The following is a 27,828-nucleotide window of genomic DNA, read 5'->3' as shown; positions in this document are numbered from 1 at the left end:
GATGTGTGTGAGTGCTGCACTGCATGCGTGCATGTTGCACGATGTTTTTGTTCTCGTTGGTCAATGCAAAGTCTTTGCCGGACGCACTGGTGGCAGTCGGTAGCAGTGCAGCTGTCATCTGCCACAGGTGGAGTGCAGAGCTGTGTGCGTGGGCTCAGCAAGCAGCGTTTTGAGGGTCAGAGATCAGCAACAAGGGGCCCAGGGCATTGCATGGACGTTTCTTAGTGGGCACAGTGGTGATGAGGCAACAGTTTCTGGGAATCACAAACGAGAGACTTTTCAGAATGCGCTAAGGATGCAGTGTGTTGTAGTCCTGCAATACCCAGGTGTGCCTCTCAGCTGCCATGTTCCTCATTTGTCTTCAATAGCCCAGTTTCTTGAGGAAGGGATGGCTCACTGCAGTGAAACCCAGCTGCAGCAGCACCAGGAAATGCAGGATGTTACATGAGGCATTGAGCACAGCCCAGCAGCCGGGGTTGTTCCATCATTTCCAGGGGCTGAGCATTCTGGGGAAAAGGCATGGCAGTGTGTAACCTTGCAGCATATAAGTGCAGCTTATATTGTGGTTCCTTTTGTGTTTTTTCTCTCAGCTCACTGTTGCCAGCTGATAAATTCAGTGCTCTGCTACCTGAGATAGATGTCTTACAGTTAGAGCCGGGTCAGGCTTGTGCTTTCACATATTTTGGCTCTTCCACTCTGGATGCCAGTGCTTGTGCTTACATGCAGTAGATTTATTTTGTTTCACTTATAGAAAAATACGTTTTTCCCATCAGAAGTTGATACAGATTTATGGTATATTGTAGTGACAGACATTACTCTGTGTGTGCCAGGCTTTGTGTGCAAAGATGCTCATATGCTAAATGCTGCATTTGTTCATTCACCTGTTCCAGAATGGAACGGTGTCAGTGTGCTGATTTATCCAGAGGTTTCTAACAAGCTTCAGTGCTAACGCATCTCAGCCCCATAGTTTGGTGTTACATCTGTCAACTAATGCGCTCAGCTAATAACTGTTTAAACCAAGCAACTGCAAACATGTGCTGCTAGGTTAATTCAGTGGAAAAAATGCGTTTTCCCCACACTTGTTAGAACAGAACTAACTGTATCTGTCGGCACGTGAGGGAGCTTTGCCCCCAGCTCTGCCCTGGCTCCAGCTCCTGCCCACAGCTCTGGAACACAGCTCTGCTCTGCACCAGCCGCACAGCTCTGGGTTCTGTTCTTCCTCCCCCCAGCTCCGCTCGCCCCAGCTGCGGGCAGCCTGCCAGCACTCGCCGTGCCCCAGTGTCACTGCACTGCTCAGCAGCCCCCAGAAAAAATAATCCACATCCCCTGGTGGCAATTCTCCATGTCCCAGCTTCCTGACCAACAAGATTTTTACATCCCAGTGCTCCTTGCCTTACTCAGGGAAGACAGCAGAGCCTGGAATGTGACGCAGACAGATGTAAAATGCACTCGCTGTGCTTTGAGGCTTAAAAAGAGCAAGGATGAGCTCCTGCAGGTGTGAGCTAGCGAGGCCCAGTCAGAGCTCAGCTTCTCACGGCTTTGTGCAACCCGACACACACATGCCCAGCCCCGGAGCAGCGTGGCTGTGCCCCAGCCCTAAGGAGCTGCTGTGACAAACACGGCTGCGGTGATACGCACCATGCCCTCGGGCTGTCCTGCTCCTGCACAGACTGAAGTACTCACGGGTGCTGCTTCCCCACATACTCTGTGTAATTGTTCTGAACTGATTTTTCCCAAACAGAGCCTTACACCTGTGGAGCTTGTGGAATCCAGTTCCAGTTTTATAACAATCTCCTGGAGCACATGCAGTCCCATGCAGGTAAGCTGGGCACCTCGACTCGCTTAAAGCGGAGAATGACGTTCTGCGCTGATGCCTGATGTTGGCCCCGCTGTGCGTCAGTGGAGCTTCCCATGCTCATGGTTTCCAAAGCCCCAGGAATGTCACCTTCAGCAAAAAGATCCTTGAAGGCTGGAACAGCAGTTGCAGCAGTGCGAGGCTCAGGGGGTGTCACAAATATTACTCCCTTCCCTAGGAAGAGAGGAATTCTGCCATTCCAGCACATCCCACCGCTCTTCTCGTTACCCAGAGGCACCCAGGGAATGCTCCTTTTATAAGCACTGATGTGTCGCTCCTACCGCAGGGGAAACCTCTCCTCCCCCAGACAGGGCAGTTCTCATTCAGGCAAAGCAAAATGCTCTCAGGGCGGCAGAGCCCTGGCCCACGCGAGTCCCTTTCTCTGCTTACATCTCCTGGAGTTCTGCGAAGGGCTGAGATGTGCTCTCAGAAGTATTTGCCATTTCAGCAGTTGTGTTCATTTCCTTCTCTACAAAAGAAAATTCTGAGGAGTAGTAATTCTGCTACTTTATTTCTAAGCCACCTTTTTTGTTTCCTATCTCGGTACATAAGAGAAGATTTTAGCATTTCAAAGCCAAGGCTGTATCAAAGACAGCATTCAGAATATTCAAAATCATAGAAAAGAGGATATTTTTGATATATGCAGATTTTTTTTTCTTTTCTTTATCTGGATTGAAAATTGAAGTGAATTAATGCAGATTTGCAAAGGAATTATGTGCAACCTGTGCCCTCCAACAGAGCTGCTCTGTCTTCAGCAGAGCATTCAGTCCTTCATTTCTGCTCACATGGCAGGTAAGCCCTGAGTAACAGCAGGGTTGGACAGGTTGCTTGAGGAGAAGCACGTATTCCATTCTGTACCAGCAAACTTAAACAAAGCTCTTATTTTGTTCTGTTTTAGTTTTAGTCTTGATTTTAATGGCAGTGTTCCTGGAGTTCTCCCTGTTCCCTTGGCAAATCTTAGTGCAGGCTCTGTGTGTTGTTCAGCAGCTGCTTTATTTATCATCTTTGTAATGCTGTGGGTAGACAGCGCAGGGTGGTTTGTTGTAAGACAGCATGAGCTGAGCTTTACAGATGTTACTTTCTGTTAGAGAATGAACTGGTTGGTGTGCAGTGCCTGGGCGTTGTGCTGTGGAGAGCAGCAGTGCTGTGCTCTGGGCTGGTGCTGCTCTGTGGTGTTGGGGTCTGTTCTTGCTCTTCATCAGTGACAGTTCCTGCGTGCCTCCTGTGTCCTGCCTGTCCTCCTTGTTCTGGTCCCTGCTGAGTTATGGTGCTTGGTGACACTGAGGAGCTGCAGAGCAGGGACCAAGGCTCAGGTGTGAGGGCGAGAAGGGCATTCCACTGGCAGGCTGGGAGCTGTCCAGAATGTTAAGCTGATGCTGCCTGCAGCTTCTTCCTCCTTGCTTCCTTACAGATAATCAGAGGCCACTGGGCTTGCTCACTTGGGTTGCAAAGGGATCAGGTATCTGTGATCTGAGTCACACACCGTGTCACTCCAGTGGGTAACCCCCTCTCAACAGCTCAGGGTTACTGCTGTTAAACTCCATTTTTCCCCACCTTCTCTGTCTCTTCTTAAGACACTCTGTTCTGCTTGGTTGCTTCCCCCCAGATATTTCACGCTGAAGTATTTAAGTGCTTTTTCCAGGCTGTGCCCATCCTGTGCCCAGCTGTCCCTGCAGCGGTGTCCCCGCGTGCGATGTGTGCTCGTGCCTCATCCTCCTGGGGAAGCAGCAGCCTTTCCTCCAGCCCTGTGTGTCTGTACCACTGGGTGTTTGCTGCTGTGAGAGAGGGCACAACAAAGTGAATGGGTTTGGTGGATGTCTGGTTCTGGAAACTGAATTCGAGCAGAGCAGTGATGAAAGTGACACAGGGTGTGGAGTTACTGGTCACAGTTTGGTTGCCTTGTGGTCTATCAGAACTTGGGGATTGGCGTATCCAAGAAGCAGCATCAGCACAACATCTCTGCAACCTGGGGAGACAGAGAGCTTACTGGTCTGCAGAACTGGTGGTATAGGATCTCCATACTGGGAACACTGGCATAGTAACTGTTTGTATGTCTGTGTTCATGGAACATTTCATGACAGGTTTGGAGATCCAATGAGCCCATAGGTGTCAAATGCTCCCTCAGCTGATGCATTTGGGTCCCGCTTGGCTTCCTGTGTCTGATGCAAAGGGTTCATCTGTTCCTGCTGAATGCAGCATGTCCACTGAGCCCCTATTGCAAGTGGTCAAAGGGCAGGGAACGTGCTGCTGGCTGCGAGGAGCCATGCAGGGTTGTGTTGGCTCCTGAGTCATTCAGAGGGCTGAGCCCAGAGGCTAAAAGGTAATAAGGAGAGATTATAGCTCCATAAAGCAGCTACACAATGAGAAGAAGTAATTAGAATGTAAATTGGAGGCTGAAAGGGAGAAATAGAACAGTAGAACATCAGGAGAAGGAATTTGTTCTGTAATTACACTGTACAATATACAGCTTTGACTCCCTTTAGGGTACTTTGTTCAGGTCGAGTGCTACCGTATAATGCCCCTCCTACCATCTAGAGCTAAAAGAATAAAAGGACAACTAGGCAGAATCTGGATTAAAGGATTGTAGGCATGAAGAAACATTAAACAGCCATGATCTGTGCAGTTCACTGACTGCCCGATAACGAAGACGAGACCAAAATGTACAAATCTCATTAATGCCACACTGAATGGCAGTGGATATTTACACATTATAAATCCCTTGTTACTGTAAAATAGATAAAGAGTTGGGGAGAGTAAATTCAGAGGTTTTCTCCCCCCCACTCCAAAATAAGGAAGCCTTCATGTTGGTGGACCTGAACCGTGACCGAAGTTTGTAGCCAGCATTCCGCATTTTCCTTTGTCCACCCCTCAATGTCTGGAGATGCGACGACTTGTGACATTGGGTCAGGAGCAATCAGAGTCAGCAAACACTGCAGGAAGAGCAGTGTGTTGTACCTGATGGCTGGAATTCATCTCCTGCTCATTGTGTCTCTGCCACACATGCGAGGACCGCCCGTGGCTGCAATGCTGAGCACAGTGATGCTCTCCAGTCAGCAGCTGCCACAGCACACGCTGAGTGCCCTGGGGCAGTCCCACATTCTGCCATGGTTGGGCTCTGGTTCTGCCATACTCTGGATTGCTGTTAGGTCTGTTCAGGGCTGATAATAACTGACCATCAGCAAGGTTGGTGAATGCCCCAGCAGCTGTCATGCAGAGCTGCTCACATTTGACAGGACTTGCTTGCAAGGAATAGGCAGCGAAGTTTCACCGTGTGATTTCTGGTCTCAAGGTTCTTGCCAGACTCCCTTCTCTGCCGCGCCATTGCCACATGTAGGGAGAGCACCTTGGCTCTCTCCTGTTTGTTCTGGTGGGCGGCCCGCTGCCCTGCCTGCACCAGGTGAACCTGGTGGCAGAACAAAGCCCACATTCCTGTGTATGCCATAATAAAGCATCTTTCTAATTCAGCTGCTGTCTGGAGCACTGGGACAGGCTTCAGTTCGCTGCATGCTGGTTTATGTAGATTGCAGGTGTTGCCATCTGAGCTGGTCTTCTTGAACTTGCTTTAAAGTCAGTGGAGAAGTCATTGACTCCAGGTGAGTTCAGAGCCCGCTGGATCTCCTCCTGCAGGAGGCACCCTGTTTGGGGTGAATGTATCACGCTATAAGCCTGTGTCACACTACTGAGCCTAAAAGAAGCCCCAGAGGGGTCACCCTGCAGAGAGGCATGTCTGACAGATGTGCAAAATTAGATGAGATGCATCTATCTGTGATAAGGATCTGTTTTGTCTTTGTTCTTTTAATTCCAAACTTCTGTTCAGCTTGGTCATCAGTCTTCCCATCTTCCTCCTTCCTTTTCCACCTCTTTTCATTATGCGCTTTAATGTAGCTTCAGAGTCTGTTTCAGAGCACAGTTTCATAGTGAAGCATACTAACAACTAGAAAATTTCTTGGGGAGGGCAGTTCTTGGAGCATAGGAAGGGACATGGATACGATATGGAATATACTGATCTTGTCTGCATTTCCTGGAAAAATCCCTTCAAACTGGCAGCCAAAATGTTTAACCAGCCATATAAGAAAATGGGAGTGTGAGCACACAGACCCCTAGGGGGTTATCTCTGCAGCCATAGGGAGGAATGATCACACTCCACACACTTTGTATTTCTTGTTATTTCCAGTCTCAGGCAGCAGTGAGCAGCCCAAGAGAGTTTGGCGTCTCTCTACAGTGGGAAAACAAACGTCTATGAGGATTATAGTAAGATCCTTAGATACAAAGGAGTTGAACATAGCTTTAGAAACAAAGTAGTTCCAATAGAGAAAAGGGAAGCCACTTGCACTGCAGAAAGGTAGACAATAAGACAGAAGGGTAAGTGTCTGCTAATCCTGCTTTCATTTTGAAAGCAAACGGATTGCACAGGTCAGGCTGCACAGGGAACATCTATTCTTCCTGGTGTGCAGCTCCAGTTGATTGAGAGACATTTCTCAAATTGTGCTGATGGCATCAGTGTCACTGATGCCCAGAAAAAACTGTTGTCATTTCAGCCACAGTTGGGAGGTGATGGGGATCAAGTCTGAAGTTTTCAAGGTTACTGACAGTACTGTGCCATCTCTGAAAAATGATTACTTGCTACAGAGAGCATAGTAGATTGGTGTCACCTTAGTGAGGGACCCGTAAGTAAATGCTTAGCAGATGGATTTGTTTCCCCTTCTTTGTACTTTAAGCATTAGTGCCTTGTGCTTCTAATACCTTCCTGTCTCTCACCCCACAGCTGACAATGAGAACAACATTGCCTCTAGCCAGCCCAGATCACCTCTACCTGTTGTTGAAGAGAAGTGGAAACCACAGCTCCAAAGAAATAACGCTAACAACAGTACGTAACAGTGCTTGCTCTTCCATCCCACGCTTACCTGTTGGCTTTAAGGAGTGGCTGTGTGCAGCAGTGATTTGGACATGCACAAGGCTCTTGCCTTCCCCTGCTTGCACTTGATTTCATCTGTAGTTGATGTACCACCCTGCAGAGCAGAACACCATTCCCATGGGTGCACTATTCCACCAGGGGACACTAGTGGAATACTAGTGTCTGGAATGGACACTGGAACACCATTCCACTAGGGGAGCACTAGTATGCAAAAAGTATTGGGAACTGTGTGCGGGCTGTTTGTAGGGAGGTGCATTTGAGAATATTTGGAAAAAAAACATGTCTGATCCCTGGTTAGAGTTCCCATCCCGGTGTTAAGAGATTGCTCCATTTCACATGGTGTGCCATAGGCATAGCCTGCTGCTCCCTGCGTGGGCTGGCAGCCAGTGTCCAGCTTTGTACCCAGCTCATCCTGCAAGCTTGCACTTCAGCATGGGAAGTGGTAAAAGACAGCTCTGTGGGAAAGCATCCCAGGTAGGAAAACATTGAGCCTCTGTGTTCTGCTGTAGCCAGAAATGACACTGATGTTGCCCAAAATGAGCCACAGAGGATGCAGTTGCTGGAGATGAGAGGAAAAAGCTGAAGCTTGAGCTTCAGCTAGTGGAAGAGGTTGTATTCCTCAGTCCTAAAATGAGTGGCTCAAAGAAAAGGCTTAAATCACAAAAATTGTAAGAAATTCATCTTTCCAGCTGGACTAAGCCAAATAATCAGAGCTGTTACCAGCAGCCCATAGAAATGGGTAGCAAACTGCATGCAGGATTGTAATATCTAAATGAACATCACAGAGATGGCATTTGGGTAGGCATCTGAGTTGTGAATAGCCGCTGTGGAATGCATGCAGATAAGCTCTTTGCTGCTCTAAGCAAGCTGCTGCGTGTTCTCTGCAGGTCCAGAAGCCCTTGGGGAAGACGTCCAGGGTTGGAAATGTCTCTGCTACCATCTGGGCACGTTCAGTTTCCTTGGGCCAATCTCAGCATTGTTTATTGACTTCCCCCAGTGTTGCAGAGGGGCAGTTCTCATCTGGTGCTTTCTCTCCCTCCTTGTATTTCACTGCAGCATCTGCGAGCGGTTCCGTAGGGAACAGCGCGATCCCGGAGAAGGAGCGGCAGAACATTGCCGAGAGGCTCCTGAGGGTGATGTGCACTGACCTCGGGGCTCTGAGCGTGGTGAGCGGGAAGGAGTTCATCAAGCTAGCACAGACCCTGGTGGATAGCGGAGCTCGCTATGGTGCCTTCTCTGTCACCGAAATCCTTGGCAATTTCAACACACTGGCTCTGAAGCATTTGCCTCGGATGTACAACCAAGTGAAGGTGAAAGTCACCTGTGCTCTAGGCAGCAACGCCTGCCTGGGCATCGGGGTCACTTGTCACTCACAGAGCATTGGCCCCGATTCTTGCTACATCCTAACAGCTTATCAGGTGGAAGGCAACCACATCAAGAGTTATGTCCTGGGAATTAAGGGTGTAGATATTCGAGATAATGGTGATTTTATCCACCACTGGGTACAGAACGTGCTCTCAGAGTTTGTGATGTCAGAGATCAGGACGGTGTACGTCACAGACTGCAAAGTCAATTCCTCTGCGTTCTCCAAGGCAGGCATGTGCTTGCGTTGTTCGGCCTGTGCCTTGAACTCAGTAGTGCAGAGCGTGCTGAATAAGCGAACTCTACAGGCTCGCAATATGCACGAAGTGATCGAGCTCCTGAATGTCTGTGAAGATCTGGCGGGATCCACAGGCCTCTCAAAGGAGACCTTTGGCTCCCTGGAGGAGACTTCTCCCCCGCCCTGCTGGAACTCGGTCACCGATTCACTCCTACTGGTCCACGAGCGCTACGAGCAGATCTGCGAGTTCTACAGCAGGGCCAAGAAGATGAACCTCATCCAAAACCTGAACAAGCACCTGCTCAGCAACCTGGCGGCCATTCTGGCGCCGGTGAAGCAGGCTGTGATTGAGCTGAGCAATGAGAGCCGGCCCACCTTGCAGCTGGTACTGCCCACCTACGTCAAACTGGAGAAACTGTTCACTTCCAAAGCTAACGATGCTGGCGTGGTCAGCAAACTCTGCCACCTCTTCTTGGAGGCGCTGAAGGAGAACTTCAAGGTTCATTCGGCACACAAGGTAGCCATGATCTTAGACCCCCAGCAGAAGCTGCGGCCTGTCCCGCCGTACCAGCACGAAGAGATTATTGGCAAGGTCTGTGAGTTGATTAACGAGGTGAAGGAGTCCTGGGCGGAAGAAACAGAATTTGAACCTTCGACCAAGAAGCCCCGGGCAGCAGGGGAAGCCGCATCAGCTCAGGAAGAAGATTGGTTCGGGAAAAATGAAGTCTACGATTATTTGCAAGAACCTCTCTTCCAGGCCACTCCTGACCTCTTTCAGTACTGGTCGTGTGTTACCCAAAAGCATACAAAACTAGCCAAGCTAGCCTTTTGGCTCTTAGCAGTGCCTGCTGTTGGTGCCAGAAGCGAATGTGTAAATATGTGTGAGCAGGCGCTCTTGATCAAAAGGAGACGGCTACTCAGTCCGGAAGACATGAACAAACTCATGTTTTTGAAGTCCAACATGCTTTAAGACTGTCTTTTAATTAAAACAAAACTTTAAAACACTGTTCCAAACAAAGAAAAAGAATTTTAAGTTCTAAACACTGTGGACCTCATTATGAATGCCCCTGGAAACCAAGTGCTTTTTTATATATATATAAAAATATAAATATATATAAAATTAAGTTTGAGAGGAAAGCTGAGCACGTGAGAGAGACAGCCCTCTGCCAGGAACGTGCTCCTTTCCATAGATAGTGTGTGGACTTGACAGACTTTCTAATGTTTTCAAGTGGGCAGACCAATGGGAGGCTGATGTTCTAAAGTCTTCAGGCAGCTGAGATCTAAAGTGACTTGAAGTTTCTTTTGTTTCTCCTCCACCCCACCTTTCCTCTTGTCCCCTGGGCCATCTTGCCATGGATAATCAGACTACATTGAACAGAGCAGTTCTGCACTGGACTTTGCTCCTTTGAATAACTGTACACCTTGAGGGCATTTGTCTACAGCCTTCTTGACATACGGTGCACGTTATCAGGGCAGCTGTGTTTTATGAACACCAGTATCTTTAGAAATCAGGAAGGGAGACTTAAAATTTTTTATTATTATTATTATTTCACTTCTTCATATAGGGTTTTTCCAAAAAAAAAAAAAAGAAAAAACCAAAAGTTGCTCTTTTGTCTCCCAGTTTCTAGTTAAACATGTTAGCTAGCGCTTATAAGTTTGATTTAAATCTAAGAGAAATGATTTAAGGCAGAAAATGTCTGTAAGTGTTACGTTTCTTGGATTTACTTTTTTTCACAGCACACCTTCTTTTCTGAATTCCCAGTGTAAATTAGCTTCTCTGTGAATTCTGTGCATCAGGGGTTCTCAAGCTTGTTGGTAGAGTAGCCCATTTGTGATGAAGTAACGTCCTTATGGGAGCCATAGCAGTTGCTGGTATGGAAGAGCTAGAGACCAGGACAAGCGAGCGGTGCCCACGCAGTGTCTGTGGGCCAGCAGCAAGCTTGCCGGGGTCTGCCACCTGCCACTGAGAACCCTTGTACCTCAAATTTTTGCAGACCTTCCCAGTCCTCACACTCAAAATAGCCTTCGCAAGGCCAAGGACAAACCAAGGTGTATGATTCTTCAGGGGAACAAAGATCATCAGTTTTGTCAAAGTAGGGTTTGAAGGAAGCTTAGAGAAGCGCATGGGCTCAAAGATCCTTCTGAATGTAAGTGCTCCTGACTGAGTGCAAAGAATATCTTTCCCTTTTGTTTGGAATGGTTTCCTCTAGTAGCACGAATGTCTTTTGAATACCTACAGTGCATTACACTACTTGTTATGTTGTTTAATCATTCTGGCTAGGAAGGCTACAGGCCCTTAAACGTTCTCACTCACTGGCTCACCCCGAATGCAATTAGAGATCATCGTAACACAAAAACATCTCCCTTGCTGTGTTCACTAAGGCCAGTGCTCTGCTGTGTCCGGTGCCATGGGCGCAGCTCTGTGCTGCTGGATGGGATCTCTGCAGGCCCTCACATTTGGTGCCTCTTGGACAATTCCCAACTTCTGGTGCCAAATCGTAAATTTTTCATCGCTGGGATTTGCATCCCCAGAGGCCAATTGAAACAAATTCTGATTTTTGAAGCAGTCCCTCCAGCTTCCAGCAGCTCCAGAGCTGCTGTCGGAGGAGTGGGAGCACCGCTGGGGCTCTCAGTGGGAGTCTGGGGCCCTCGCACCGTGCAGGGCTGTCTCTGTGGCTGAGTGTGGTGGTAGGACCCATAAAAGGTGGTGGGGGCCCTCTGAAGTGCATGCTGGAGACCTTCCCTAGATCAAGGATGGTGTTTGTCTCCGAGTGTCTTGCCACAGAATGACTCGCTCTTTTCAGCTTGCATCATGCAGTACTTACTGTAGCCTGAGTACAGACCTCGTGCTGGCAGCACCTCTCTGCGTTGTTAATGGCCTCAGGGCAAAACCAGTTGTCTCCTAAATTGAGTTTTGCGTATGGGTAGCTTCAAGGATAGAGTCCACAACCCCACTGGTAACTGCAGGGGTAGCAGTGCATGAAGCTGAGCGGCCGAGGCAGAGGCACAGGGAGCTCCGATCTCTGGCAGTGGCTTTTGCAGATGGCGGTGCAGGTTGCAGGCCAGCTTTGCTCCTTGCTGGTTTTATTTATTTCCTCCCATACAGCTCCTGCTCGCCCAGACCCCAGCTGGGCCCCAGCAGCACATCGCAGGAGAAACCTGTAGCAAACAGAACCCAAGCCTCAGACTGAAAAAAAAATAAAAATCAGCAGGTGGAGGTGGGAGATCTGCTAATTATATTCGTGCTGCAGGGCCTGCTGAAAAACACGAGGGATCCTGCAGAAGGAAAATGAAGAACATGTTGAAAGCGGGATCGGCTGCTGAGCCTGCAGAGCTCAGCGGAGGGCAGGATTTGCAGCTCTTTCTGTGGATGGCATGCTTCACATTTACACTTGGTTTGCCTTAGGCTCCAAGAGCCACTCGCAGGCTCTGTGACACCCAGGGCAATGCGTGTCACCTCTATACTCCTTTGAGAGAGTTCCAAGCACTTCTTTCCTGGGGGCTCCCCTTCTCTTCTCGAGGGTTGGACTCGATGATCTCCAGAGGTCCCTTCCAACTCCTACAATTCTGTGGTTCTGTGATTCTCACACTCTGGCTGAGGCAGAGATCTGAAGCTTTCTTGCTGCAGTGACCAAATGCAGGGACTACCTGGGTCTCCTTCCCACTGCCTTCTCCAGGGCACCTTTGGTTGTCATTGCACTAACACTAAGATCTGGATCTGAGCAAACGTGCAGCGATGTCTGGCAGATGAGATTCTCCCAAAGACTTAAAAACTCAACTAGCAGCTGAAAAAGCGAAGCAAAACCTAAGGCCCCGAGACTGAGCAGTCTGGAGGGTCTTGGTAAGAAGAGAAGCTGGCCAGAATCCTTTTCCAGTGTGTCAGCTACAGCTTTTCGTGAGGCTTAAGCAATGTCACCGGGTGCTCTGCTCAGAGGGGCTGTTGGTGCTGTGCCTGCCCATCGCTCGTGTCTGATGTACCTCATGGAAACGAGAGAAGCACATCTGGAGCACCCACGTACCCTAAAGGCCAAGTGCTTCTCTTGCTTCTCCTTCCCTCCTTTAGGACTCAGATTTTTGTTCTAGGGAGTGTAGATAACTTTATCAAGGTCTGAATTTTGGAAACTCTTCATTTACCAGGTTATTAGGGTCAGCTCATTGGGAGTTCTGTGTGGAGCAGTCCTTGTTCTGTATGGAGTGCTGCCTGTCCTGCGGTGGGAGGCAGGAGGGGAGAGGCTCTCCTGGGCTTGGCCAGAAAACATTAAGAAGTCAATGCCATGAAGTTCTGTTTCCTTTGAGCTGGGAAATGTCCTCAGAGTTGACATCAACCTATGGTAGGTCATGCTGGGAGTTTATTTTCTGCTAGTTCTGTTTCCTTCACTTGCACTCGAGAAGGGCGTTTGGAGAAAAAAAAATGTGTGCATCCCCCAGGCATTTGCTTGTTTCTGCTGCTTGCTCTGTGCCTGCAGACTTCACTTTCTGGCTTAGGGTTTGCTCTGGGAGTGGCTGTGATCTGCAGGGGGAGCAGGCACCAACAGGAGAGGAACTGGGAGGAGCGGAGGGGTCCCGGTTCTGTCTGAAGTTCTCTGCAGAGCTGAGGAGCTCAGAAGGATGGCAGTCAGGTGACGTTGGTCTCCATGTCCGTCTCTCCTCGAGTCCCAGGCGGGAGGCAGCAGTTCTGGCTTGCAGGATGGGCTGCCGTGGTATGTTGCTCCCGGGTCCGTTCAGACGGAAGGAAATGTTTTCTTGTGTCGAAGTTTTGTCTGTTGTGAGAAAACTGATTTGGTTGGATTTGAACTGGAGCAGTCTGCAAGAGGTGTTACGACAGCCATCCGCGGGCTCAGGTTTTGCCCAGTGTGGAGGTCTGTTAGTTGCTGGTTGAGCCAGCCTGAGATACATCGTTTTAAGCACTGCTGTGACCCAGCAGCACTGTTCGGCTGTGCCTGGTGGTGCTCTCCCCTGCAGTCAGAATGCACCCATAGGCAGCTCCAGGAGCTCCGGCCTTGCAGCGAAGTTAGGGCAGACATGCTCATAAGAGTTGGAACTCACTGAAAACAGAGAGAAAACACTTCTGGAGACTGCTGAGCTCTGTGTTGTGGTTCCTGTGTTGTTACAAGGTGCAGTGAGACATCTCTGGTCGATTGGTGTTTCTCCTACCGCTTACGGTAACACAGGATGCATGTGTGAGGAGAAATTCCTGTGTGTATTGTGGATGGATCCACTCAGCCCCATTCAGGGTGCTGCATGGAAGCAGGATCCGAGACACTGCCTACAAGGGAGTGAGAGCGGCCTGTCAGTATCCAACGGGCTGTAAGAAGGAAGGGGACAGACTCTTCAGCAGGGGCTGCTGTGACAGCACAAGGGGAAATAGTTTCAAACTGAAGGAGGAGAAATTCAGATTGGATATAAGGAAGAAGTTCTTGACAGTGAGGACAGCGAGGCACTGGCACAGGTTGCCCTGAGAGGCGGTGGTGCCCCGTCCCTGCAGACAGCCAAGGTCAGGCTGGATGGGCTCTGAGCACTGATGGAGCGGTGGGTGTCCCTGTTCACTGCAGGGAGTGGGACCAGACGGCCTTTGAAGGTCCCTTCCAATTCAGAAGATTTCTATGGTTCTGTGATTCTTTGGACCCAACCAGAGCAGAGCCTGGCCAGATAGGAGGGTTCCAAAGCAGAACCCTCCCCTTACAGTGCCACACGGAAAGAATTGGTGCTGGGCGAGTATGAAGTGTTCTGCTGTGCATTTTCTGTTCAACACCGTGATCTCGAGTCCATGGGATCCAGTGGGAATGCCCTGAACACTGGCTGGGACTTGGGGTGCTGTCAGATCCCTCTGGAGGAGTGTCCCTGCAGCAGTAAGGTGCAGCACATGGTGCGTGGGACCCCGAGTGCAGGTGTCAACTTTCCTGGGCATCAGGAGGTGCCACTGGGCAAAGCCACGGTGCACAGTGAGGCGAAGCCAAGCACAGCCCCCAGCTGCAGGCCTCACTGGTGCTGCGGGACAGTTTGCGTACGCTAGGCCAGAAATGGTAAACCAATGAGAGTGTATTGCCCTGGGATTTAATTTTCTGTATGGAATGTGTGGGGGATGTCTGTTTGGCTGTTAGTTGGGTTGTGTTGCTGCCCTGTGTTTTATGACTTGACAGAAGAGTTTTGCTCACGTTAGACAGCAGTGTGTTCAGATGCCCTCATAGGGTTTAACGATCCGTAGGCGGCCGAGCTTGAGTGTTTGAGGATAGCTTGGGAGGAGAGGCACAGCAACGCCCTGCCCAGCTCCGACTGCTGGCCAAAGGACTCCATCCCCTCCCAGCGTTTTAATGTCACCAACAGTGTAAGCGTGTCCCGATGCCGCGAGCACCACAGCCTTAAGGACCGAGCATTTTGCAGTGCAGCCGATGAGTGCGGGCGTGTCCAACCCTTGCTTTTTACAACCAAAGTTCCTTAATAAGACCCTTCCGGCCTCATCAGCCCCGAATGCTCGTGGTCCATCTTCTGGGGCTCTCGTGGCACTCTGGGTGTGTGGGTGGGGGTCCACCAGGCTGGGCTGGGAGGAGGGGTTTCCTTTCTTTCCACGTGTCCCGGCAGGAGAGCTGCTTTCCACGGTCCCTTTACTCTTAGAGGGACCTTTTTTTTTTTTTCTTTCCTTTTTTTTTTTTTTTTTTTTCTTTGAATTAAATTATTTAAAAGGAAAACTGATACGGATGAACCAGGCTGTGAGCCCGGAGGGTTCTGCTCCGCGCCGTAGCTAGAGAGCGTCACGCCGACAAGGCGCCGGTCGGGACGGCCTTGGTGCAGCCCGTTGGGCAGAGCTGTCCTGCGTGCGTTCGGTTCTGGAGCCTGCTGGGAGCTGAGGTCTTGTGTCACCAAGAAAACGATGGGTGTTCTCCTTCCCCTCCTCACCCCCTCCCCTCGGTAACTCGTGTGCATTTCCTTTCTGTAGATGCAGATGTTCTAGGCAATACCACAGATGCACCTGCGCGTGTCTCTACCTGCGAGTGCAAGAATCTCATGTCATCTTAAAAAAAAAAAATACAAAAAAAAAAAATATACAAAAAATATACAAAAAAAAAAAATATCTTTTTTAGGCCAGAGTTTTCTACAGGTATTAATGAATATTTTTCTTAATCCTTATAAGTTTTATGTGTTTAATATTTCTTAATACCGGTAGCATTAATTTATACTTTTGTAGCAACACAATATTTTTATAAACCGCCACCGCTGGCTTTGTCTTCATAACGGGGAAACGTGCGGGCAGCTGGCCCCGCGCCGTACCATGTACTGTATTTAAAAGGTTATCTAATGTCACACTTGCTGTGTTAATAAACAAAACAAAACCTGTTTGAAGTCTCATGTATTGTTGGTGTGGATCGAATGACTCAATAGAGAGCAATATTGCACGGGGTTGAGTTGCTGATTTTCATTGTGATATATGAACGCTTGAGGCCAACTCAAGTTCTTCTGATTTTTTTTTTTTTCTTTTTACGATTTTGTTTCATTTTGTTTTTGTTTTGTTTTTGGTTTTGGTTTTTTTGTTTTTTTTTTTGTTTGTTTTTTACAGCTGAATAAATCAGTGCTGTTTGAAACTTAGACTGACGTCAAATGAAAAGGATTATTAAAGAAAAAAAAAATCAAGGTGTTTAAATGTTGCTGTTTTTACAAGTCTGTTGCTGTCTGAATGGAAATATTCCCCAAGAGAGGAGTAGTTCCACTTAGCTTCCAAAGGAGCCGAGCGCTCCGGGCAGAGCTGGGTTATTTGGAGACCTCTTAGAGACATGTTTCTGCAACATTCTTTTCAGAGTTGATGCCAAGGCAGAAGACAAACTGTAACTGTAAGAAAGCATCCGTTGCTTGAGGATTTTCATGTCAGTGTTGTATTTATGGTTTTACAATAAAACGACCTTTAGGAAAAAAGAAGTGTCTGGGATTTTCTATTTTTTGAAGCACGTGTGGGTCCTCACTCCATGCTGAGCACCTCTGTGTGAAGAGGGGAAGGAAAACCTGCACTGAAGAGACATCTCACAGCGGTCTCTTTGGTGCTCCTCTTTCCGGCTCCTTTCTGCTGGGCAGGAGAACCTCCTGGACTGATGGCTGTTCCTATGGATAGCCAAAATAGCAAAGGGCGCAGAAGTCTTTGCGTAGAGGCGATGTCAGTCTTGACCTGATTCAAGGTCCCTCACAGAGGTGAGGAAAATGGGGATCAGGCAGGCAGGTTTGGATGGAGCCCCGAGACACAGCTCGGAACAAACTGCAGATAATGCAGGAAATTGTCCTGTGTGGAAGTAGTGCATGGGGCCAGGGTCAAGGGAGAAAGAACCCAACCCTACTGCTGGCAAATCCAAGGCAGGTCGCCTATCACCCTTCATGGAGCCTTTTCTTGGAATTGGTACGTGCTGGGATTTAACAATCTTATTAAAAAAAAACAAAAAAAAAACAAAAAAAAACAGAACATGCACACAAAAACCAAACAACTGCTTGATAGAAAATTTGTAATTAATTTGTTAATTCAGAAACAAAAAACAACCAAAGACATGGTATGGCAATAGGCCTAACTATTGAGTAGAGCTGTTCTGGATTGCAGTCAAGTGTGAAGATAATAAATAACAGCAATCAGAATGTAGACTCATAAGGCCATAGAACTGAGTTGGAAGGGACCCTTCAAGGCATCTGATCCAGCTCCTGGCAGTGAACAGGGACACCCGCAGCTCCGTTGGGTGCTCGGAGCCCCGTCCAGCCTGACCTTGAATGTAAGAGGAAGAATGGCTGTGGCTTTGCAGTAGATTTGGTGCAAATGAACGATTTCAGGAAACAATAAGCTTAGATGCTCTGCCATAACAGAGAAGAACTATTTTAGTCATTGTAAATAAAGAAATAGTAACTCAGAGTTCAGGTTCTGTTGGTATGATCCCATCGTTTTCTTTACTGCCAGAACCGATGAATCCACCAAAGCTGATTTAACTCACCCTCTCCACTCCCATCTTTAACAAGTTACTTTCCTTGGAGTTTTGCTCATCCTGAGATCCTGTATATGGGAGCAATGTGAGGAATGGGGAGCAACGGCCTGGGTGTGTGGCACAAACAACACAGCCACATGCTGTGTGTGTGACCACGTGAAGGTGCAGGTGAGCAGGGACCCCTTCCAGGCACTGCAATGTCCCTTCCGCCTCTCAGCTTCTCCATCTCCCACCTCCAGCCCATACCTGGGGCCAGGGGGTTCCCACATCCCCCATGCAAGGACGCACACACAGGGAAGTGGCTGCAGGTGTGAGCCCCGTCTGAGTACAGGTGCATCCTTGGGTGTGTGCCCCGAGTGAGAAATGACAAACCTTGAACATGAGGTCAGTTTGGTTTTTTTAATTGAATAGCAAAATAGTGTCAGTGCAGTAGCATGGTGCGAAGGGCAAAGGCACCGCCTGCACCGTGGGGTGCTAGGCAGGGCGGGTGACGAGCTGCTCCCCGTCTGTGGGTTACTGGCAAAGGAGGAGCCAGAAACCTCAGCACAGTGTAGAGTTCTGAAGGCACAAAGAAGCACGCAGCACACGAGCAAAGCAGCCACCAACTTGGAAAGCTGCTCACATTTGGGCATTTGATCTTGCTGGACTAAGGCACTGAGTAGCTGCCAGAATCCTGCAGGCTCTTGCTATGGAGAATACAGCTATCTCTAGGATGTGCAGCAAGGCAGAATTTAGCCCTTTACTATAAAACATTTAGGCACAAAGCACAAGAGAGTCTAGATCAGTTTTAGCCAGATTTGCAGCCTAGTTTCCACATATTAGCTTCATTTCTGATCACTGTGACAGTGACACCTGTGGTCTTGCCATGATCTGTACAGCCAATTGCTCATGGCACTGCTGGCATGCAGGGGTTCCCAGAGCACATCCTTGACTTGCAGGGATGTTGCAAAGTGAATTGGTCGTTGGGACAGTCCCTCTGCTGTCTGCCTGGGTGCATGCGGAGTTCCCTCCTGCAGAGCTCAGTGGGACCAAGGAAGCCCAATGGTAAGAGCGTGGTGGGCAGCTGAAAGCCTGCTGCCCTGCCTCTGTCGAGGGAGGGAGGATGGCAGATGCCTGCAGGCTTTGCAGCCACACCGCTGGTGCCACACGGACGTTGGCCAAGGCTTCCCCATGGAGCTGGAGCCTGCCCCAACTGAGGGGATGGTGCAGAAGCAGCAAGCAAGCATGGCTGGGAGAGGAAACGTGATGCAACAAAGAATCACATGGAAAGCATTTCATTTAACTGCCCAGAGAGAGGGACAGAGAGCGAGTTCTGTCCGTCTTAAGCCCATGCTCCACCCGTAGATGACAGCAGAGGTACAACAGCAAGCGTGGGACAGCGTTAGGGCTTGGGTGCCTTGAGCACAGCGGGTGCGGAGGGGAGTGCCAGGGCTCCTTGTGCCCACGCCGACACTCCTTGCTTTGCTCAGTGCTGCCTGCAGGGCACCGTGGCCCTCACCAGTCCAGGTCCTCCTTGGGCACCGGCCGCCGCGCGCTCCTCTCGCTGTAGAACTGCGCGAACCAGCGCCGGTGCTTCTGGATGCCAGCGTCCTCACAGACCAGCAGCGGCTTGGGCAGGTACTGCTTGTTGTTCCAGATGGTCACGTCTCGCTCAAACTGCGGGGAGAAAGCCCGCACACCAGGATTAGTGGTTGTGTTTCTCCCCGATGGCTGTGGGACTGCTCAGGCTATTTTAAATGGCAAGAATTAAGAAATCGCAATTGCTCAGCTCATGGTAGCTGCCAAGCAAGAGGCCACTTCCAGCTCAGGCTGCCTCTGCCACTGGAGATGCTGCAACAGAAATGGATGTAGTGAAGGCAGGAGCTGCTCCACCTGAGGCTGTTGCTTTGTGGGATGTCTCCAGCAACCAGGCATCATAAATTATGTACCTGTGTCTTAAATTCCACTCAGACACACGTGCCGTGAGATTTATGGAGGTTCTTTTTTGCAAAGAAGTCTCTGCAGAAATAAGTGCTGCTCATCTGCATTTGTAAGATACATTGAACCAACATTTGAACAAATTGAGCTAGCACTGCTAAGTTTGGTTTGGGATTGGATTTTGGCATCAGAAAATCATATTTTGACATTGAGAAGGTCAAAATAGACATTAAAAATAAGAATCAACAGTGTGAGTGAAACAATAATGGAATGGGTCACTTACAGAGCTGGAGATATGGGAGCGGTCTCCTGAGGAGCTTCCAAGGCTCAAACAGACAAGTCCTGAACTGGGCCATACTTTGGCCCCCACTGGGATGGAGAGCTCCAGAAGGGCCCTTCCTCCACTGCTATGAGTCCCTGTTGTAAGGGACTCCTCTATCAGGGGGAGCAAGAATTGCCGAACCTCATGATAGTTTAAGAGCGGGAGTATTTCTTGGCACAGGTCCTCAAGCACCGTCCTGGGGTGCTGGAGATCTGGATGCAGCCATTAGTTCTCCTAAAAACTCCTTGCAATCTGGGAGAGGTCACCTAACCCTTGTGTCTCAGTTCCCCATCTGCAGGACAGGGACAGCATCTCACTGCCACCCTCAACAGATGAGGGAACCCTCGTTACTAAACCTTCAGCTTTGTTCTTTGGGCTCCTAGAACTGAAAGATTGTGCCCAAGAGTACTTAGCTCCCAAATATCTGAGCCCAGAGGTAGAGCTGCTCCTCACAACATCCCCTGGTTACTGGGCACCGCCTCCTCAGAGCCTCACCTGTATGCACTCCGCCCTCAGGATGAACTTGGGAACGATGGCCGGCACATTTTTCTGATAATAGATTTTGTGCACCACGTTCTGCAGGAGAGGCTCCAGGGGCGTCACCGTCTGCAGGATGATCCCGTGGCCCAGAAACGCGTGTTTGAAGATGAGGAAGACCAGCCCTGGCCCCACCTGCAGAGAGCAGAGCACCCTGAGGAAGGGGGCCCAGTGGTCCCATCTGGAATCTCATCCCCTACACCAACAAAGCCGTTCATCGGCTCAGGGGGCGATGGGCATCCCACTCTCACACGGCGCAGGAAGGGGCCAGGCCCTGTGCCCGTGTCTCCCACCCTCCTGCCTTCCTCTGCTCACACCAAGCGCTCCAAGGGGCATGGGACGTACCTGCCGGGCTGACACTGACAAGTCCAGCAAGGGGAAGTGCTTCCCAAAGATGGTGGCCGTGTGCTGGAGCTGCATGCGGGAGCAGTGCCCATGGGGCTCCGGCTCCGGCCGCCACTCGGCCTGGAGGAGAGGTAACAGTGAGACGGTGGCAGAAAGGGCTGAGAAGGGCAAAGCACGAGGAGGGGGTGCAGCTGGAAGGCTCAGAGATACAGAAGAGATGTGACCTGAAGAGAGGGGACGTGGCAGGAATCAGGAATTGAGGCAGAAAAGGGACCTGGCCTCGGGGACTTCAAGCGATGCATGGCCACAAGGGGAGCCAGGGCACTACCTTCCAGACATGCTTCATGAAGTCCCACAGCCTGGACTTGGTGTACCTCAGGTCGGATCCGCTCAGAATGGCTGGGCCGTGCAGGAAGGCCAGGTGAGCTGAGTCAGCTGCATTCTCGGGGATTTCCTGCGTGGGGGACAATTCGTGGCAAGTGCTGAATTCTTAGGATCATAGAATCAGAGGTCATCAGCCCGTCTCCACCAGCGCTGCCCACTGACCACGTCCCCAGGCGCCACATCCCCATGGTTCTGGAACACCTCCAGGGACAGTGACTCCACCGCTCCCTGGGCAGCCTGTGCCAATGCGCTGCCACTCTTTCTGAGAATATATGTTTCCTAATGCTCATCCTGAACTTTCTGAGGTTTAATTGCTTTACTGCTTAAGTCCACCAGCATTCCGCCAACGTGGCGCACAGCACGGACTGGCCCCAGCACAGCTCTGCTTGTGCCACACAGCACTCCCTCCCCCGGCCTCCATTCCACCATGATGATGGAAGCAGCGTTCTGTTCCGCTTGGCACGTTTGTCAACAAATGAGGGTGGTTATGAAGATTAACAGCAAAGCAACCATGCGTCCTCCCGTTCTGTGATCAATGAGTTGAAGAGCTCACTGACACTAAGCGCTGCAATTCTGGGAGAATCTTTTTCTAAATTACATCAGTTATAAGTCGAAGCAAATGAACAGATTCCCTGTAAGCACCCAGCGCATCTGCTCCCTCTCAAGCCGCTCGTGGTCCACGACTGGGGAACATCTGCCACGTTCTCGGCACATGGCACAGTGATGCATTTCCAGGACCGGGCTCTGTGTGGCGGCACTGGGTTTAATGGGAGGAGGTGTCCAGGGATGGGTCGGCCCTGAAGGAGGGGACCTCAGCCCGGCCCTGCTCCTACCTGGATGTGTGCATCCACGAAGTGCTCCGTCTGCCCCCGGAACGCCCATTCCCCGGTGGTGATCTCCGGCTGCTCAGGCACAGCCCACTCAGGGCCGGTCCCGTCGCAGTGGTACCAGAGCAGCAGCATCCCGTTCACCTCGCAGCACGGCCAGCTCCGCACCTTGGCAAAATCTGGCACTGTGGAAGAGAAAGGGATTGGATAAAAGCGGCGTTTCCAGCGTGCTCAATATCACTTCATCCCAGGCTGCAGCTCGGAGCTCATCTTTCTGGGCATCATTAGCGTGGCACAGGCTCTCCCCGGTGCTATTTGCCACCTCAGGCTGCTGAAGGAGGAAAGCAGCTCCTGAAGTTCGCTTTCTGTTTGCTTTAGTGTCATTTCAGCATGCACGAGTCCCCCCAGGAGGTGGCATGCCCTGCAACCTGCTCTCACTGCAAGCAAATGTCGGCTGTGCCAGAGAACTCCCTTCCAGTTCCAATGAGCTAAAAACAATGGGTTCAGTTATACATGGGCAAGGAGCAAAGCCAGCTGTTAATCCTGAGCTCAAGGCATTCTGTTTTGGTACAGCAGTACTGTGGGTTGCATTTGGAATGGACCTCCACTCTTTCCATCCTTCCCTGTGAAATTAATTTTGGTGCTCATATTTACCCAACTGTCAGAAAACTTTTCTTCTGCTCAGTGGGGGGGGCTTTCACTTTCATTACATTTTTTTTTCTAGCTGGCAAACAAGCCCAGAGGACGTAGCTTCCTTATTACTTAGGTTTGCACAGCCACTTGGGAGGCTGAAGGATGGGAGAAATAAAGTTTCTCTTCTGTAGAACCATAGAATGGCTTTGGTTGGAAGGGACCTCAAGAGATCATCTATTTCCAAACCAGTGACTGGCAGAGGAGGCTGGAGGAGATCATGGGAGCCACTAAGGATGGCAAAACGCAGATTTTTGGCGGGATCCATTGTATTGGAGGAGTTTCCCTGCCCCATGCATATACCAGGTGCCATGTGCCCTGCGAGCCCAGTGCCAAAGGGGCTGTTCACCGAAATCCCCACACACACCCCCCACGCACACAGATGGCTCTTTAATCTGTTTATCTCAACCTGACCCATTTGGGAGCAGGGCAGCTGTGTGCAGTTCTGTTCCACCAGTTACCATGGCTGTGAATAAAGCAGTCTCATAGGAAACGAAGCATTTTGGCAAGAGTTTGTCTATGGCCAGAATGCTCGTTCTCATTTTGCAATGAAGCACATGTTTCTTCATTACTTGGAATCAAATTTTCATTCAAATGCAGCTCCTGAGTGAGTGCATATGCAAAAAATAATGCAGTATTAATCTGTATGGTGCGATCTATAAACTGTTTCTCTCATCCCATATGGATAGAGCAATTTCTCCACTTTGGGAAAAGGAATCTGTTTAGTAGAGTTCGGCTGTTAATTAATGTTATCATTACAATCTGAATCAATTCCAAATTGACCTTCTCAGGAAAATAATGAGGAAGAACAATCCAAGGGAGAGTTCAAGGTAAATTCTCTCCCTGTTTTCAGCCATGTTTAGAATGGCTGGTTTCTTTAAATAAGTGCAAACCCATCAAGTAATTGTAAGATGTGAACTTTAAGGATTTCTCTCTGCACGATTGCCACAAACCGTATCTGAAAGATGGGTGTTAAAGCCTTAAAAAGAGAAAAAATAGTCACGGAGGGATTATTTTATCTGTTATTTAAACATTGAATTGGTGTAAACTGTCACTGTAGAATGCAGAGTAATTTCTGAAACCCGATGGGTGAAAGTCCCAGTTGTGATTTAGCATATGACAGATCATCAGAACACTGTGCCCCAGCAGGGACATCGCAAGGAAGCTGGCGTGCTGCAAGAAATGAGGGAGCAGCGTGGGGGTGGGTTCTGACAAACACTGCTTCTCCTTTCCCAACCGGATTTTTAGGCACTGCCGTTGCTCCGGGTGCTCTCTGCAGAGCTGGGGGAGGTTCACCTTTTCCAGCATATGGGATGTGGGTGCATTTTCCGTCTTCTCCTCGGAAGCGCCAGCCATGGAAGGGGCACTCGATGCAGCTGCCCACGACGCGCCCGCCGGCAGCGAGATCAGCCCCCAGGTGTGGGCAGTACGCATCCACCACGTGGGCCTGGCCGTCCTGCGTGCGGAACGCGGCGAGACGCTCTCCTGCGGGAACACGCGGTCATGAGCTCATCTGCAAAAACAGAGCTCCTGGGTGAGGGGGTGGGGGATGGAGGGATGGCTCAGCCCCGCCTGAGCGGGCAGCAGGAAGAATCAGAGAATCATTAAGGTTGGAAAAGACCGCTAAGCTAAGTCTAACCGTCAGCCCACCCCCACCATGCCCACTGACCCCAGGTGCCACATCTCCACGGTTCTTCAACACCTCCAGGAACAGTGACTCCACCACTCCCTGGGCAGCCTGTGCCAGTGCACTGAGTATATTTCCTAATATCCAACCTGAACCTCCCTGGCACAATGTGAGGCCATCTGCTCTCATCCTATCACTGTCACCTGGGAGCAGACACCAACCCCACGTCGCCTCAGCCTCCTTTCAGGTGACTCTAGAGAGCACTGAGATCGCCCCTGAGCTCCTCTTCTCCACGCTGACCCATCCCAGCTCCCTCAGCCGCTCCCCATCACACTTGTGCCCCAGACCCCTCACAGCTCCATGCCCATCTCTGGACACGCTCCATGTCTGCATTGCAGTGAGGGGCCCAGCACTGAGCACAGCACTGAGGTGCGGCCCCACCAGTGCCCGTACAGAGGGACGATCCCGTCCTGCTCCTGCTGGCTGCACTGCTGCTGACACAAGCCACGATGCCGTCGGCCTTCTTGGCCACCTGGGCACACTGCTGGCTCATGTTCTGCCGGCTGTCAGCTCACACCCACAGAGCCTTTTCCTCCACGCAGCTTGCCAGCCACTCTGCCCCAGTCCTGTAGCACTGCATGGGGCTGTTGTGCCCAAATTGCTGCACCCGGCACTTGCTCTGTCGAAGCGCATCGCGTTGGCCGCAGCCCATTGATCATCCTGCCCAGAGCTCACCGCCAGGTGGCAGCCAGCACCCGGCGCCCGCGTCCCCCCCGCTCTGTCCCCACGCCCGCACGGTCCCCGCTCCGCTCCGTGCTGGAGCCGAGCAGCCGGCAGAGCTGGCGCTGCATTGCTCGCATTCAGACCTGCTGTGCCCCCCTGCTGGGCCGGCTTCCTTTGCTCCCTGAAGCAAAGCGAGCTTTGCCCAGCTGGGATCTGCCTCTGCTCAGCGGGATTGCCTCTTCCTGCCGGTCCCTGTGAGCTCTGCAAGAAGCTCTTTAAAAGTCTGGCCTGGTTTCTGGAGATGCAGCCCGCGTCCGAGCTGTAGTGTAGGTCTGGCGCAGCTGTGCCCAGCTGCAGCACACGCAGTGCCACCACCTGCAGGGACCGGCTCCATGCTGCATGCTTTCCTGCAGTGATGTGAGCTGCTGCGGGGCAGCTGCACGCTGCTTGTGGGAGAGGGGCTGATCATTGAGGACGTGGCCTGACAGCAAAGCTGGGCCTGGCCCCAGTGTCCCTTGGTTGTGCTCTGGTTGTTGGGAGCTGCTCCCCCAGGTGCAGTCAGTGAGCTGAAGCCCTGAAGCCCTGGGAGCTCCGTGGTCCCCTGTGTTGTGTACGCATGTTAACCCATCACCTTGTGAAAGCAGTTGTTACAGACACTGCAACTTGGAGCTCACACAGAAAGAAATGAGACCAAACTAAAGACCAAAGACCCAACTAAACTTCTAGATCCAAGTTCTGTCCGTGTTTTCCCAGAAAGCCACAATGATGACAAGCAACAGGCAGTGAGCTATCACAAAGCTGCTTCTCTTAGCCTTGTGGTCTGGGCAAAGAAAACTCCCAACCTTCAAAGCTGGGAAGGATTCTCTCTGCTGTCAGGCAGAACAGTGTGGTTTCACTGCCTGAAGGTGCCTCCCTTCCCAGCACCTGGCACTGCTGTGCGCTGCAAGGCGCTGGTAGCTGTGCTGGCAGCCAGCACAGGGAGGGGAGGTGCTCGGGGTGTGGGTCCTTCCCCTGCCCCAGGTCACGGGCAGCCCTTCCCCATGATCAGCACTTTTCCTAGCACCAGCTCACCTCTTTGCCTGACCCAAGTCTCAGAGCAAAGGGGGCAAGCAGAGAGAGGTGCCAGCCTGTGCAGCTGTGTTTTGGGAGGTGCACGGTCCCCAGGGTTGGCTCTTGCAGGGACCAAGTCAAGTGATTTTCTTCCTCATGTTCTCTTGCTCACTTCCTTTGGAGCAGGGCCACGTTTCCAGGCTATGTTCAGAGATGCTACCCAAAGTAATTAAACATTCACAAACCTGGAAGCTATGGGTTGCTTAACTCCCTTAATTACTGGTAATCCTCTTGGCACCAGGATCCTGCCATCATGCTGCAATGTGAAATGATGTTACTGCACATTTAGCCAGACTGGGAGGAATGGGTGCTAGGGTTCAGGCTTTGGGTGGGCAGTGCAGGGAGCCCCAGGGTAACCAGCAGGCTGGTGGGGGATCACCAGGCATAGCTCCCATTATAAAACAAAGAAACAAAAGACCCAAAAAACATCACAGGAGAAAGTGGCTCTTGAAAACAGATCTGGCAAAGAAAAAAACACACCTTCACCGCTGAGTGTGGGGGATTTCAATGCAGAAACTTCCCTTCTGAAGAGGAAGGCACCTGGACACGTCCCAAACCATCTTCAAGGTAAAAGGATCATGGACAACCCAGGCCCCTTCCAAATGTGGCTGTGAAAATCTGATCTGCCCTGGGGCAGGGGGAGCTGTGGGTAGCAGTGCTGGGAGGGGAATGTGGGCAGCAAGGTGCCCCGCAGTCCCAGCAAGAAGCCCAGGGGTGCCCTGCATGCTCACAGAGACCCTGTGCCATGATGTCCCCAGTGCCCCAACTGGGATACCTCATGCCCGTGCAAAAGCCTGGGCTGTGCCACTCCTGGTGCCCACATGCACGTGCTGGCTGAGACTCCCCAGAAGAGAACCCATACAGAGATGTCCAGTGCCACAGCAGAGATCCCAGGCAGGGGTGGGGGAGTGCGCCAGTGGGGATGCTCAGGCAGGGATGTTGCACACACTGACAAGGAGCTCAGGCAGAGACTCGACATGGGTGCAGGATGCCCAGTGTCATAGTGAGGATGTCCCGGTGTCCACACGGAGATGCCCAGGCATGGATGTCCCTATGCCTGGGCAGGAACGTCCTAATTCCCCAGTGGAAATCCCATCCGGGATACTCTGGGACCCTGGTGAGGATGCCCAGGCAGCGGCACCAGTGCGGTGGGGCTGCGCCGGTGGAGGTGCCCGGGGAAGGGATGTCCTGGATTGCCGGCAGGGTTAGGTTAGGTAGGCACACCGGGTTAGGGTGTGCCCGCGCCCCGGCAGAGCCCCCCGGCAGAGATGCCCCCGTCCCCGGGCGGGGATGCCCAGGCAGCGACACCACAGGGATCCGTCGGGTCTGCCCCGCACCCCGCCCAGCACTCCGGACCTCTCCTCCCTCGGGCCCGGCGGGGGTCCCGCACTCACCGAGCAGAGCGATGCTGCGGACGGCGCCGCGGGGCAGCTGCGCGGAGTCGAGGACGCGGTACCAGCCGTTGGGGTAGGGCGGCGGCAGCGCTCCGGGCCGACGGGAGCGGCGGGCAGAGAGCCCACGGCTCGGGCCGAGGTCCGGCAGGTAGCCCACCTGGCCCGGGCCGCGCCGCAGCTCCAGCGGCCGCCAACAGCCGGGCAGCAGGACGAGGAGGAGGAAGAGGAGGAGGAGGAAGAAGAGCGGCGCCCCGTCCCCCAGCCCCGCGGCCAGCAGCTCCTCGCCGCACCACCCCATAGCGCGCACAGCCCCAGCACCGCCGCCCCTTATAGAGAGGGAGGTCCCGGGCGGGGTAGAGCTGGGCGGGCAGGGACGGGGGCAGCTCCCACCCCCCGCGCCCACACGGCATCCCCGGGTCGAGCAAGGAGCCGGGAACTCGTGGAAACGCCCGACCAAGGAGCAATGAGTGCAAGTTGTGGCTGCTTGGATGTAAGGAACAATGTGTCTGCAAGACTGTGGCCCTACATCTGATCAATGCAATAATCATAGAATCATAGAATCATAGAATCATAGAATTAGCTAGGTTGGAAAAGACCGACAAGATCACCTAGTCCAACCATCCACCTACCACCAATA

At 51.4% G+C, this 27,828-nt stretch overlaps 2 protein-coding genes across 19 annotated transcripts in view; one reads left to right on the top strand and one right to left on the bottom strand.

The window, feature by feature from the left end:
• Nucleotides 1-13,775, top strand: part of ZNF618 (zinc finger protein 618) — a 156,942-nt gene extending 143,167 nt beyond the window's left edge. For 17 of the 18 annotated variants that reach the window (XM_021414115.1, XM_021414105.1, XM_021414108.1 and 14 more), the window contains 3 exons: nucleotides 1,742-1,819; nucleotides 6,621-6,722; nucleotides 7,827-13,775. In XM_021414115.1, the coding sequence (XP_021269790.1) occupies nucleotides 1,742-1,819; nucleotides 6,621-6,722; nucleotides 7,827-9,340 (1,694 nt within the window). In that variant the 3' untranslated portion in view covers nucleotides 9,341-13,775. The remainder of the gene's footprint in view (nucleotides 1-1,741; nucleotides 1,820-6,620; nucleotides 6,723-7,826) is intronic. The other variant, XM_021414111.1, reaches the window with a different exon arrangement.
• LOC110407053 (cholesterol 7-desaturase-like) lies at nucleotides 17,707-27,489 on the bottom strand. Its single transcript, XM_021414276.1, has 7 exons — nucleotides 27,192-27,489; nucleotides 23,634-23,822; nucleotides 21,654-21,832; nucleotides 20,765-20,890; nucleotides 20,437-20,556; nucleotides 20,050-20,226; nucleotides 17,707-18,971 (listed from the first exon to the last, which is right to left on the bottom strand). Exons 1-7 carry the CDS (start codon nucleotides 27,487-27,489, stop codon nucleotides 18,810-18,812), a joined length of 1,251 nt encoding a protein of 416 aa, XP_021269951.1. The 3' UTR covers nucleotides 17,707-18,809.

Source organism: Numida meleagris, chromosome 16 (assembly GCF_002078875.1).
Source record: "Numida meleagris isolate 19003 breed g44 Domestic line chromosome 16, NumMel1.0, whole genome shotgun sequence".
Taxonomy (NCBI): domain Eukaryota; kingdom Metazoa; phylum Chordata; class Aves; order Galliformes; family Numididae; genus Numida; species Numida meleagris.
Note: the sequence above shows the minus strand (reverse complement) of the source record. Positions and strands in the feature narration are given on the sequence as shown.